The 14023-nt window shown below is 29.1% G+C and overlaps 1 protein-coding gene across 1 annotated transcript in view; it reads left to right on the top strand.

Moving 5' to 3' along the window:
• Positions 1–8284, top strand: part of LOC119669202 (protein yellow-like) — a 31466-nt gene extending 23182 nt beyond the window's left edge. Inside the window, exon 2 of the mRNA XM_038079019.1 lies at positions 6621–8284. Coding sequence (XP_037934947.1) covers positions 6621–7921 — 1301 coding nt within the window. The 3' untranslated portion in view covers positions 7922–8284. The remainder of the gene's footprint in view (positions 1–6620) is intronic.
• The last annotated feature ends 5739 nt before the right edge of the window (positions 8285–14023 follow it).

Genomic DNA, 14023 nt, shown 5'->3' with positions numbered 1-14023 from the left:
GTAATTAAGAATGAAATAATTTTACAAAATCGTAGATCCTTGTTGTTATTGATTACAGTATTAGTAACAATAAATTTAGAATGTAAATTTATTCTAAAGCAATGAATATATTGGTATATGCATTATATATATATATAATGTATTTATCATTTAACCAATAATATAACGTAATTAAATTCTTTTTAAGAATGGTCATTTTGGCCTTGGATCTATTATATACAAATAAATTGCTTATGTTAAAATACCACATTATTATTATTTAAAAAAATTAATGAGCTTATTAGATTTATTTTTATTTTATCAAAATATCTATATGTTTTTCTCATTGCAAGTTTTTTTTTCCCGGCTTTATTTTACTTAACTAATATATTGCAATTTAATTTGAGAAAAACAAATTGCAACATACTTGGTAAGAGGTATTTGTTTATTTTAATTAAAAGTGAACTAAATAGATAACTCATTATGTATAGAACATAAGACAAAAACATTGTATTTCCTAACAGAAGTTATGTGAAATTTACGAAATCTAAAATATATACGGATTAGTATTTAGCAAGCCGACTGTTTAGCATTATCATTCAGTTGCAAAACTTTTAATAATCTATTGATCTTAATTAGATCTTATAAAAAAAGTTTTTAAACATGGTTAATTGACAAATGTGAAGTTAGATTACTGAAAACGGAATCACATTTGTCATAAAATCATATCTGCACTGTTAAATCCCCGTTGGCCAACTGCTGAAATCAATAAAAGCAGAGACCACTTTTTTACTGGTCAGCTCTAAAATAAGTTGACCAAAAGTTAGCCAACAAAATTAAAGCCGTCAAGTATAATTACTCCAAGCAAATTTGATGTCGGTTGAAACGGAAAATCGAAAGCCGAAAGCGGAAAACAGCACGCGCCCGCGAATGAAATGGTGTTGCTTGTGAACGAGTAAGCGAAAAGTTCACACTCAACAAAATTAAAGCGCCGCTCTCATTTAAACTTCCATTGATAATCAATTAATAAAGCAATTCATTAATAGAAAAAACTGTTCAAAAGCAATTTTATTAATACAATTTTTATTGCTTTTTCCATACTTTAATTTTTAGCAATAAATTTAAATATCTGGTGTAAAGTAAGTTGATAGGTGTTAACGAGTATTGTGAGGTGAGCTGAATGCTTATTTTCACACCTCTTATTTCTTTCAATGAAGATGTAAATGCAGTGCTAGTTTGAAAGATTAATAGGAGTCAACAAATATTTACACAAATACCTGACATGTGCTATATACCAACATAGTAATATAATATCACTGTAATTAATTATATTACATTTATTATGTCAAACAAGCAGCAGGAATTTTAAATTAATTTTTGCTAAATTAAAGTGGGTGCTGATAAAAAATTTAATATCTATTACGTGATATGAAAAGTAACCACCGTTTTTGGTACATTTTTGAATAAAAGTTTCCTTTATTAAAAATTGATTTTAATGAAGTTTATATTGACCTAAATAATTTATGATCTTTTGCTATTTTTCGGGTAGCTTCATAATCCCATTACTGTAAAGCTTTTATTGTTTATTAGTGAAAAAAATGGTCAATTGGTTTTTAGTTTAATCAGAGAGTTTATCAGTGATCGCAACAAGCGATAGTCGGATGGTGCTAGGTGTATAGTATATGATGGATGACCTCAAAACTTCCCCACCAAGTTTCGTCAATTTGTTCCATGTCATCAAAGATGTGTGTGGCCTGGTATTGTCATGATGGAATATGACAAATCGAGTTGTGATCAGCAGAAGGTCCAATTAATTATTGGAGCAGCTCGTAACAGACAATTCCTTTCCTACAAACACATAAAGTTGCCCTGTTTGCAGTGAATTTCGACTTTGAAGTTTTGGTCAGTGGCCTTTAATCATTATCGTTTGAATTATACTTATATGATCGTGAATTATACTGAATTATACTTATATGACTCTCTAGAGGGTCGAATTAATCATTGAAGTAGCTCGTAACAGCTCGATTATTGCTCGTAGTGATTTGCTTCAAAAATGGTTCGATTACGTTACGGTTGGGCAGAATTTCACTGATAGTAATTCGGTCAATCAAATTTCTTTGCATTAATTCAAGCGATATGCAAATACCAATCATCTATGCGTAACTTGCAGTTTTTAAATAATTCCAAACTGTAACAAGGTTAATGTATAATGTCTCTGCTATCACCGACAACATGCGTGTCGGCTTGGCTCCAACAGTCTAAACATTTAATCGATTTTTTTTAGTGACTGGCTAACCAGTGCTAGGTTCAATTTTTATATCGAAATTTCCGAACCGGAATCGAACAAAACATTTCGGGTTCCAACGTTTACTCAGTATATCCTCACCATAAACCTCACAAATCTTTTGACATCTTTTTGTAACAGTCTAACTTTTTTATAGTTATAAAGCATCACATATCGTACTTCCTCAGATATTTTACACAATTTCAAATTAATATTACTTCTTATACGATTCATGAATTAAACAACTGTCTTCACAAAAAATGGGACTTTTCAATTAAATGTTCAATAGACATAATAGAATTGGTGCTGTTAGATACAAGGGTATCAACATTATCTAGTGACAAAGTTTCAAATATGATGAATTCTAATATATGACACATTCATCACAATTATATATATATGTTTTTTTATATTTGTGCGAATATATCTGGAATTTTAATAAGCCCACAATTTTCCGATACCCGAATATAACTAAATATATATACTATATAGACCTACCATAAGCATAGGACTAAATTTATGACGTTTTTGAGTGATAAATTTAAGATAATTTTTTCAATCGAGGCAAAATATATTACACTCGAGATTACCTTATAACATTCTATATATTTTGCCAGAGTAGCAAGATTAACCTGAAATTAATTTGATCCGATATGAATTAATGAAGTATATAAATATCTAATAACACTACTACAAAAATTTAGATTACTCTAAGAATATTTGATTGGTCAACAAAATTTGATGGATCGAGAGTAAATCTAGATTAAATACAGATTTACCAATCGAAAACATCATTATAACGACTTCGTGGAACAAAGTTTAATATCTTTAAGATGTCAAGTGATATTAATTATTACATTGAATTGTATTTTTATACAAATCCTCGTATGTGCTCTTTTCTGAAGCCTTCTACTGGAAGTATAAAGTCTTCGCTCCGTAAATAATAAATTTAATGTTTATTTGGAAAATAATAAAATATTTAATATATGTGGGATTTCATAATAGACAAGTCGGTAATTTAGATACGGTTAAGTGAAACTAAATAAATGTCAACTGATTTTTATCTCAATTCGTTTAATAATTTACTCCAAGTTTCATTAAGTACAACTTACCAATAACTTCAAAATAAAATTGGTAATATGAAATCCATAATTTAATACAATCCAGCTCAACTGAACAATTTTTTCGTTGATTGGAACAAATTTTTTTAAATGTTTTCGGTTTATACATTTAAATTTTAATGTCCAAACAGAGGATAAACAATTTAAGCGGAAAATCAGATTTTTATCTTTTTTGCAACTCATATATGCACTGGAATGCAAACAAATTTGCTTTGAACAAATTGTCGGAACGTGTAAACTAGACAGATTGGTGTGGTTTTAGGACCAGTAACAGATGGAAATTTCAACTTGTTTAATGGAAGCTATGCATGAAGCTTTTATATCAATATTTAATGGTTATTATATTTTTATGGCACATAAATTGATTTTATCTGCTTTCCAGTTTTCGCACTTTTTTATCTACTTTTTAATAATCAATATAAAGTTTAAAAAAAGATTTAGATAAAGAATTGGTTGTTAGTTCATCGTTCCATTATATGAGTAAAAATTAACTTTCTTCTTTAATTCATTTTTAATCAACTTTGATTTCTACTACACCGATTTGACAATATATTTCAGTAGAATCAACATTTTTGAATGAACTTTTAATTGCATCAACTTTTTCTACTACGCCTACTTATAATATCCCGAAAACCGAACTATATTCATATATACTGTATTAGAAGGAGTTGGTTAAAATAACTGTCATTATTTAAATCCATCGCCAAATGTTCATACCCAGGAAATCGGAATTGTGTCCGATTCTTATATATAACTTTACTCTCTTAAAACTATAATTAATTAAAAAAACAAAAAATAGGTGCATTTTTTAAGGTAATTTACTGTTTTAGTGTTGTAGTAGCTCTGATAAGCTTGATTCTGTGAGCACTTATTAGTTCAATTTGCTAGTAACATAATCTTTTTTTTTAATGACTTTAAAATAAATATAAATATTTATTTTAAATATTGTATGTATTAAACTGTATATATCTTTCAACAAGATATTAATGAGCCTGGAATTTATTACCAGTGACCCCGTAAATGCTGTAACGTATATTACAGTCCTTTCTGGTCACTGCTGTAGAGGAATCGACACGGATTCTTCAGATTCCGGCAAAAGAAAATCTGCATTCCTTTTATTTCTCAAAGAAACAATTATGCATTTCATATGCAAGTGCTTAGCTTTGATTTCCAGAAGAAACAGCTTTTGAGGGGAGTACACTTTTGATGGTTTAATCTGAAAGGACGAAAGACACGCTATCTATGATCTAAATTAAACGGGATGGATCTAGTTTTCATCTCATTAGGTTTCTTAGAAGTAATTTGGTGATGAAATAAACACTATGTATGAGTAGCGGAAGAATATCTGCTGACCAGCCCGTATAATCAACCTACCAACTTGTAAAACTTTGTAAAACTGCAAATCTGTTTTAAGGTGTTTGAGATATAATTATCTTTCGTTCATGGTAGAGCACAAGTTATTTTTAAAAGTGCATTAGGAAGTATATTCAAAAGTTAAAAAGAGATTTTTAAGAAGAAATATTTTCAAGCGGCAGTATATTCGTTAGGTTGGAAAAGCGGTATATCCACGGTTGTTATATTTTTATTGTTTGAGACGATTTTTCAACTAATGCAATGATCATTTTTTGTTAATAAAGTAATGACTTCTATTAACTTTATAATTTATCTTTTAATATTGCTAAATAAAAATGTAAATTATTTATTATGTTTATTTGCGTTGCTTAGCTATGGAAAAGCCGCAGGTGTACATTGAGCTAAAGCATCCCACTTATTATGAAGTCCTTTTAAAATTGATATTGATGGATTCATTATTTTACATATTTTTCTATCTACAAATATGTATACTATATTGCACAGTTTAGCAAATGTGGTAGCGACAGAGACAGTAAAAGAGATTTTAATCAATGCTTTATTAATATACAACGTCCTTGCTATTGTCATGTTTTTGCAGTAGTTATGTTAAACTATTTTAACATTATCTGTCAACTTTCAAACATAAACATTATCACAATCTCAACTGGTCAACTTAGCACCAGATACAGATGAGGCACACTCCAAAGTTGTTCAGTGTTATGTCAGGAAACAATTATTAGTAGTCGGACGACTTTTTCTGTCCCTATTAACATTGGTTTTAACTTTCTATCCCAATGAGTTATTGCATATGTGATATCAAGCTACACAAATTAATACATAATAATATATGCACTTTTCGCACGAAAAATCGCTCGCGGTCTTTGAACAGACTTGCGTTTTATTTTGCATTAAAATAAAATTAATTGAACTACTTTATCTACAAGTTTAATCCATCGATTTTGGTTTCAAGTTTTAACCTGTGTCAGTACTCCATTTGTTTAAAAAACTCATTTATTTAAAACTAAAATAATAAAACTATTGTCAACAACTTGTCCACTCGTTTTGTTTCCATTAACAAATCTAAGCAAATCTTATAGCAAATTTCACAACAAATTCAAAAAAAAATATATTTTTATTAAATTTTCAATATTTCTTGGGCTATTCATAGGTCCTTCAAGTGTTCGCTAAAGCAACTTTCAATGTTTCTGGCAGTGAACATTTTATTGTGAAATGCGTCTGGCCACAATCTTGTGCAGATCGCTTGCTTTGTCTAACTACATTTCGATATGGTTTCAACTTCAATTCCAAGAGGTTGAATGTAAGTTGAATGTTGGTGTCACTGATACAAAAATATGTTATCTGAGCCTGATCTGCACTCCAAATTGTTGTTTGGAAGTTTGCCTGGTAGCAGTGAGTGCTGAAAAGTAGTATTGTTTTTGGTATAACATAAAAACTTGTGACGATTAAACCAACGACATAGTGAAAGGCTCTAATATTTTAACATAAAGTTTCTTAATATTTTTTTGTGACACTTAAATGTCGCAAAAACTGCACAATCAACAACATAATTAAATATGAGTAACTTTTAAATGATCATTGAAAAACTCTGGAATTTTAGTGCAGAAATTTCGCAACTGCATTCGCCTAGAGCAACTCCTCAGAAAACCTGTACCATTAAATATTTCGTTAGTATTTTTAACTTTTTTAATATATAATTTACTAATGAAAAAGTACACATTTATTAATTAAATGTGTGCAACTTCAGTTAATTAAATTATTTTTTAATATTTGCTAGATTTCATTGAAAAACAAATATCAAATTTAAACTCCAAGTTCTTTTAGTAAACAAGTTATTAATTCCAACTGTGTTTGTTTTTTTGCAGGCATACCGGCAACTTTAACTTACATCAACATGGACCACAGCGTCACTGGTTCACCTGAACTCATACCGTACCCTGACTGGCGCAGCAACACAGCTGGCGATTGTGCTAATAGTATTACAACAGCTTATCGCATTAAAGTCGATGAGTGCGGTCGTTTGTGGGTTTTGGATACTGGCACTGTTGGTATTGGTAATACTACCACTAATCCCTGTCCATATGCGGTGAATGTATTTGACTTGACTACAAATTCACGCATACGTCGGTATGAATTACGCCCAGAAGACACGAATGCGAATACTTTTATCGCCAACATAGCTGTAGATATTGGAAAGAATTGTGACGACGCTTTTGCCTATTTTTCAGATGAACTTGGTTACGGTTTGGTTACATATTCATGGGAACAAAACAAATCTTGGCGTTTCTCAGGTCATTCTTACTTTTTCCCGGATCCTCTACGTGGTGACTATAATATTGCTGGTCTCAATTTCCAATGGGGTGAAGAAGGCATTTTCGGCATGGCCTTATCGCCCATACGTTCAGATGGTTATCGTACATTATATTTCAGTCCATTGGCCAGTCATCGTCAATTCGCGGTATCGACACGCATCTTGCGTGATGAGAATCGTGTTGAAGACAGTTATCATGATTTTATGCTAATGGATGAGCGCGGTCCAAATGCACACACAACTGCACGTGTCATGAGTGATGATGGCATAGAACTCTTTAATTTGATTGACCAAAATGCAGTTGGTTGCTGGCATTCGTCGATGCCATACGCACCAGAATATCACGGTATTGTTGATCGTGATGATGTGGGCTTAGTCTTTCCAGCTGACGTAAAAATTGATGAGAATAAAAATGTTTGGGTGCTGTCTGATCGTATGCCAGTATTTCTTCTATCTGATTTGGATTATAAGGATGTCAACTACCGCATATATAATGCACCGTTGAGTTCACTTGTGGAAAACACCGTTTGCGATATACGTAATAATGGCTATGTACCTCAACCTACTGTTGTTATTCCAAAGCAACGTCCTGTGTATAAACAATACGTCAGCGACATCACTAAAAACACAGTTACTACACCTGTAATTATAGGCACGCGTTCATATTTGCCACCGTCTTCAAATATTGATTACGGCGAGAAGACCATACCAAGTGCTTATGTCTTCAATCAGCATAATGGACTTAGTTACGAAACCAATGGACCACATCTATTTCCATTGCAGGACAAAGAAGGCCTAAAGAACTATGTTACCTCTCGCAATTCAAACTGGTGGCGTCATCATCACTTGAGTTAAGAATAGCAATGGAACATTGTCTTAGAAGTCTTACAAACTCATTTCATTTGCATTAAATTATATTTAGAAGACTTCTCTCTTTTAGTCTACAATTTTCTTTGCATTTTAACCAAATCTTTTATAATTAATACAAATATTTCAATAATTGTTAAAATCGAAATTTATATAACAAGTCCGAGTCCTTAACAATCTTCATATCAAATGACTATTTATGCTATTCATAATCTAAGCTACATTTTACGTGTAAATACTCAACCTAATTTATAAACCAAAATACCTGTAAGTGCCTTTTGCTCTGTGCTCATCAATAAGTTAATTTTTGTGTTAATTTAAACATTTAAAAATTTAAATAAATAAAATAAAAGCGTTAAATTTTTTTTTCATTTATTATCGTTTAGGATCCTAGATATTTTTTCAGGCACTTGAAAGTAATCGTTATTACAAAGTAACGATCTTGGTCAGAATTAGAGATCTATGAATAAGAATATAGTACTTTTACTTTCTTACTTTGGTTAAAAATTTAAATTGAAGATTTAAATATTAGTTCAGAGTAACAAACTTGTATCTTAGTATAAGTTTTTATGTTTAGTGTATAGCCATATATTCGGAATCAGTAAAGTTCAAAATAGTAATCGAACATTTATTAGAAGTAATATCTAACATCGATCAGGACATATTTATGTATATACACACATAGATTTGTCTCATGTCACAAACTTTCGACAGCTGTACTCTTTGCTTTGAAATTTAGATTGAGAAACCACAATATATTTCGTGATTTGAGATCTGAAGCAGTGATGAAAATGCGAGCTCTTTATGCTAATCTACCATTCAGGCAGATGCTCAACTATTTATATTTATTATTTTATCATTAATTTATGAAAGCACCAAAATCTTGCATTGAATGCAAGCCTAACTTTGAATTATTAACCCTTTGAAGAGAATGTGTACGTGTTCCAATAATCGCGAATCCACATACATTTCTGAAGAGAAGTAAATATAAAAAGAGAGATTATAGTGAAGTACCATAATTCCACATCTTTAATTCAGAATTTTTGACTTAATTTAGTCTAAAATTGACTTAAAGAATATTTTTTTTTAAATCAAACTGATTAAATCTTAATTAACTTTTGCTGAAAATATTTTCTACTCAATAAAAAGTCGCTAAGTATAAACTAAACTATTAAATTTTAAACGAAGATTAGACAGGTTTTAAATTTAATAAAATTTTTTCTTACCTCTAGTAAATTATTTTAAAAGAATTATTAAACTAAAGTAATTGTTCAGTATTATTTAAGACGAATAGTCAGATTTTTAGGTCTAGTCGTGGATATGACTTAGACGGACTAAGTCACATTTGGATAAAAGACCCACATGACAATATTGTTAAGATCCCTCTAGAGTTTCGCCGGTACAATGTATGGGTTATGTACTCGTTATATTTCTTTGGCTTGGTGTATGTAAAAAGATAAAACATTGATACCTGGACATATCCTGATTCATAGTTCATAGAGTTTTGTAAATTCGTTTGTGTATGGATCAGAACAGAATGTGATAAGAATGTGAGAAAATTTTAGTCATTCGCTAAAAAAAGGCTTTTATACAATACCACACCAATCAAATGTCTGTCATAAATCTAGCATTGTATCAGCATCCATCTTAATACACCACTCTGCTGTTATATCTGATTAGTTTGTGAATTTGCATTAAAATACTATAAAATACTAAAAGCTGTTTTTGTGATTATTAAAATCGGGTAACTAAAAACATATAGCTGTTAAGTGGGCCTTTTAGATTATTTTAACTTTTAAAACTACACAGTATATTACAAGCATGTGGTCCGCCTTTTAAGTCTTGCGCCCAGGCAATACTAAGTATTGCCAGATAAATTATGACATTTTTATTTGAAAGTTTGACATTTTTAAGCAGAAATGTTATTATAATGTTTTAGTCTCTGTTTCAGATTCTAAATTAGGTGTCTGCGAAAAAATCAAATTAAATAATGAACATTTACGTGTAGTGATTTTTTATGATTTTTAACGCGAAATGAACGGAAAAGAATGCATTGATCACGATCAACTTAGTTCGACATTTGATGAAAGAACACTACATGCAGCGACTGTAAAACGTTGGTTCAATGAGTCCAGAATCGTCGTTTTCTCCACGAAGAATTTCGTGAAAGTCGTCCAAGTATGGCTGTGACCAGAAAACATCGATGCAGTACAAGAAGTTATTAGGATGGTTTGGCATGCTACACACCGTAAGAGATAGGTGTCCTTGGACATAAGTGGAACCCGTATACATTCAATTTTACATATACACTTAACTGCCAGAAAGATTTGTTGCAATAATTAATAGAATTATCTTATCAACATGACATTTAAGTGCCGGTTAGGCCCGTGTTAACAGTCCAAATTATTGGTTATTGCTTTAACCAGCATAATTCCAAACCGGACTTTGTTTTGAATAAATCTTTTTTTGGAAAAAAAATTGTTCTGCAAAGAGTATCTTTTTGGCGATAAGTAACTGCAAGACTTTATTAAACACTGACAGCTTTTTTATTATTAAAGTATAGTTAATGATTGTTGTCACAATGTCTATAATTTCCAACTAGCAAAAATTTTATGGTGGATTTTTTAAATACAAATGTTAAAAAATTAATATTAGATCGCAGTTTCAGAAGAATGGTCATCTTTCTGAAGAACATGAAGATGAGAATAAATAGTAACAGTAAGGTTAGAAAAGGTTATAGAAAATTAGTTATTTCGGAAGGAAAGTACATGTTAAATAATTATAAATAAAAAAACGGATTAAAATAAAAAATATAAATAGTAACGACAAACAGAATCAATATATATTAAAAAAATATGAATGATTTTATGAACAAATTGTAAATAAGAGATAAGTGCAAACATAAGTATGTTTATATATAAATTTCAAAGGCAACTTAACATAATTTATAACTGGATAATATTGAATAGTATAAATGACTTCTACAACTCTGAAAGCTTAGTAATAATGTAAAAGTATCAAACCAATTAAGCCTTTAAAATATCTTTGAGCTTTAACGCAACTTTAACTTCAACTTGGTGCTGATAAACACGAATTATGGAAAGCATTAATGGATATATTTGTTTACTCTTCTACATATTTAACTCAATATAATTTGGAATTTTCCTGTTTCTCCACGTTATAAATCAAATTAAAATTAACACCTTATAAAAAGCTAATCGCAAGACAAATTTAAAGATTTTAAAAACTATATCAATCTAATAAGGACAAAAAATATTGGATGACTTAAATGGATATGCTGTATTATAAGAATTAATTCCATATATTAAAATTATACAAAATTTGGTTTTAAGTTGTACTTTATTTAAGGCAATAATAATTTAAAGTACCTTAGAATTATAAATTTAAAAAAATATATATAGTTTGTATGTGTACACATACTTACAATTTTCATATGCTTTAAATTGTGATTAATGTAAATAGCCTTATCTATCACGACCACCTGTCTAATTTTAATATATTGGTTTGTGTTGTGATGAAGTCTGTATTTATAGTGCCTCTCCGAAGTTTTGAAGAATTGCCCTACATATATTTTTTATAGATTTTTGATTCAATTTGATTTATAACTTCAAGTAGAAAAAAAGTATGGCAAAACAGTAATTGAGCTAAACGAATTATATGGAAGAGTAAAGAAATAAATCGATACATACTCTTCATAATTCGTCTTTATCAATATCAGGTAGAATTCAAAGTTGTATTAAGGCTGAATAATGCTATTTATAAGGATAAGTGGTCTTAAATTTGTATATAGTTGTGTTTTATATTTAATATATTTTGACATAATACAAATTAAATAATTAAATTTAAGATATTTTAATTTAACTTTGTATATTTTATTTGAATAACTAATATGTTTAATTAAAATATTTCCTTACCTTGTGCTACTTCACTTTAGAATTGGTATACTGGAAAATATGTATGTGGTCTCAAACTTTTGTACAGCACTGTATGTGTACGATATATAAATGCAAAATAAATTAAAACTATCATATTTCAATTTAATAATTTCCTAATTTTAAGAATGTATGCTAAAAATTAAAAATAAGTATATGTTAACTATTTATAATATTACTTTGTTTATAAAATTTTATCAAATGAATAAGTTTTTATATAATTTTTATCAGATTAATGTTCAAAATGAAGTTTAAGTTTATTTATATTATTTATATTTTAAATTTTTTAAAAATATTTTTTTTAATTTAAAAAATTATTATTCTTATTAAATTAATTAATTCTTATATCACTTTTAAAATTTATCCTGAACTTTAATATTAGCTATAGATTAATTATTAATAATATTAATAAATATCAGAATTAATTTTACTAAATCCAGAAATTCTTATATAAATTTAAGTAATCTAATGCTAAAAATCAAAATTATATATATATATTAATAATTTATAATATTTTTTTATTTACCAAATAAATTTTTATTTTGAAATATTTATATTAATATTTGTATTATATTTATCTTTACTTTCTAAATAATATTTGAATTATATTTCTTTATTTTTCTTTATATATATTTATATTTATTTATTATATAATATATTTTTTAATTTAAATGATTTAATATTTGTATTAAATAGGTTCTAGCAATTAAAATAATAGCCACAAGTTTTTCTTTCAGAGTTGTAAAAAAATAACATTAAGTCTGGTTGAAACAAATTGGCGAAAAATTGTGAATACTAAAAACTAATTAATTTAATTTAAATAAAAGAAATTAAAATGAATCTTAGAAGGACAACGGAAACAGTTTTGTCTTGTACATATATTTAAATTAATTAATTTATTAATGTATTTGAACTTATTAGTAATGGATGACTAAAATTTTGAACATGTTTCCAGAAGAAATTCACAATAGACTGATTTTTGAACTTGCCTGCACTAAAACTTAAGATGTAAAAGTTTTTGCGAATAAAACCTAACTTTATATGTATTCTTTTGACGTGAATGCTTCAAGAGAAGTACTTCAGAATAATTTGGCATCACTGCCTAAACCAGTAAACATATGACAAGAAAATTTCAAACAAATTCGCGGTTGAATTTTATAAAACTGTTTTTTTTTATAAATATACATCACTAGTAAATGCTAAATGAGCAGTGGTCAACACTCTTTTATTTTTATACTAGGTGACCTCGCGAACTTCGTGCCGCGTAACAGTCAATGAATGTTATATTAAATTTTAGGTAAACGCAGTCTTGAACAGCCTGACCAATGCATAATGTTCATGAAGTAGTTGCTGCTGATCTTGAAGAATTGCTATATTCATTGCTGTGTTGATCTCTTGACACCGCTCAAATTCTTCCGTCATTTTGCCCATGATGTATATTTGCAAGAATTTATGTTGTGCATTTCAACAGGTTGCAATAATCCAATTCGATATTGGATTTGGTCTTGAATCTAAGGAGTCGAAAGCGAAGTCAATATTACTAATTTATAATGCCAATTTTTTTAAAATGTTAACATTCTTTATTTATTTTAGACACAAATACAGGAATATAACAAAACTAAATTTTTCACATATATTTCACATTTAATCAAATTTTTTATCTTAAATCTAATCTCTTTAAGAAAATAAACATTTGCTCTTTTCAACATAAATTACCTTGAACATCGGATTAAATCCATGTTCTTCGATAATGTCTGCACCGAATGAATTCATTTGAAAACAGCCATTGTACTTTTGAGGGTTAGCTAGAAAATGTCGTGATTCTGGTGTTTCACCATAAAGCAATGAATGCAATGGCTCAGGTGGCGGAGTCAATAATGGCAATTTCACTTTGCCATGAAGGCAGCACAATCCCGGCGATTCTTCAGCAAACTTTAATGCCTCGCAATGTTTGCAAGTAACGTTCATTGGACCAATGCAAACGAAAGGTTGCGAAGTGTAATCATTTGTGCAATTGTGTAGAAGCGCTGTTCGATACAAATCAATAGTTGAGACATTTCTTCCTGATAGTCGTATATTTTTTCGTTGTTGATGTGTGTGATATGCTCGACGATTTCTCATTGCCAACCGAGCCGTT

This window comes from Teleopsis dalmanni, chromosome 1, assembly GCF_002237135.1.
Source record: "Teleopsis dalmanni isolate 2A chromosome 1, ASM223713v2, whole genome shotgun sequence".
NCBI classification, from domain to species: Eukaryota; Metazoa; Arthropoda; class Insecta; order Diptera; family Diopsidae; genus Teleopsis; species Teleopsis dalmanni.
Note: the sequence above shows the minus strand (reverse complement) of the source record. Positions and strands in the feature narration are given on the sequence as shown.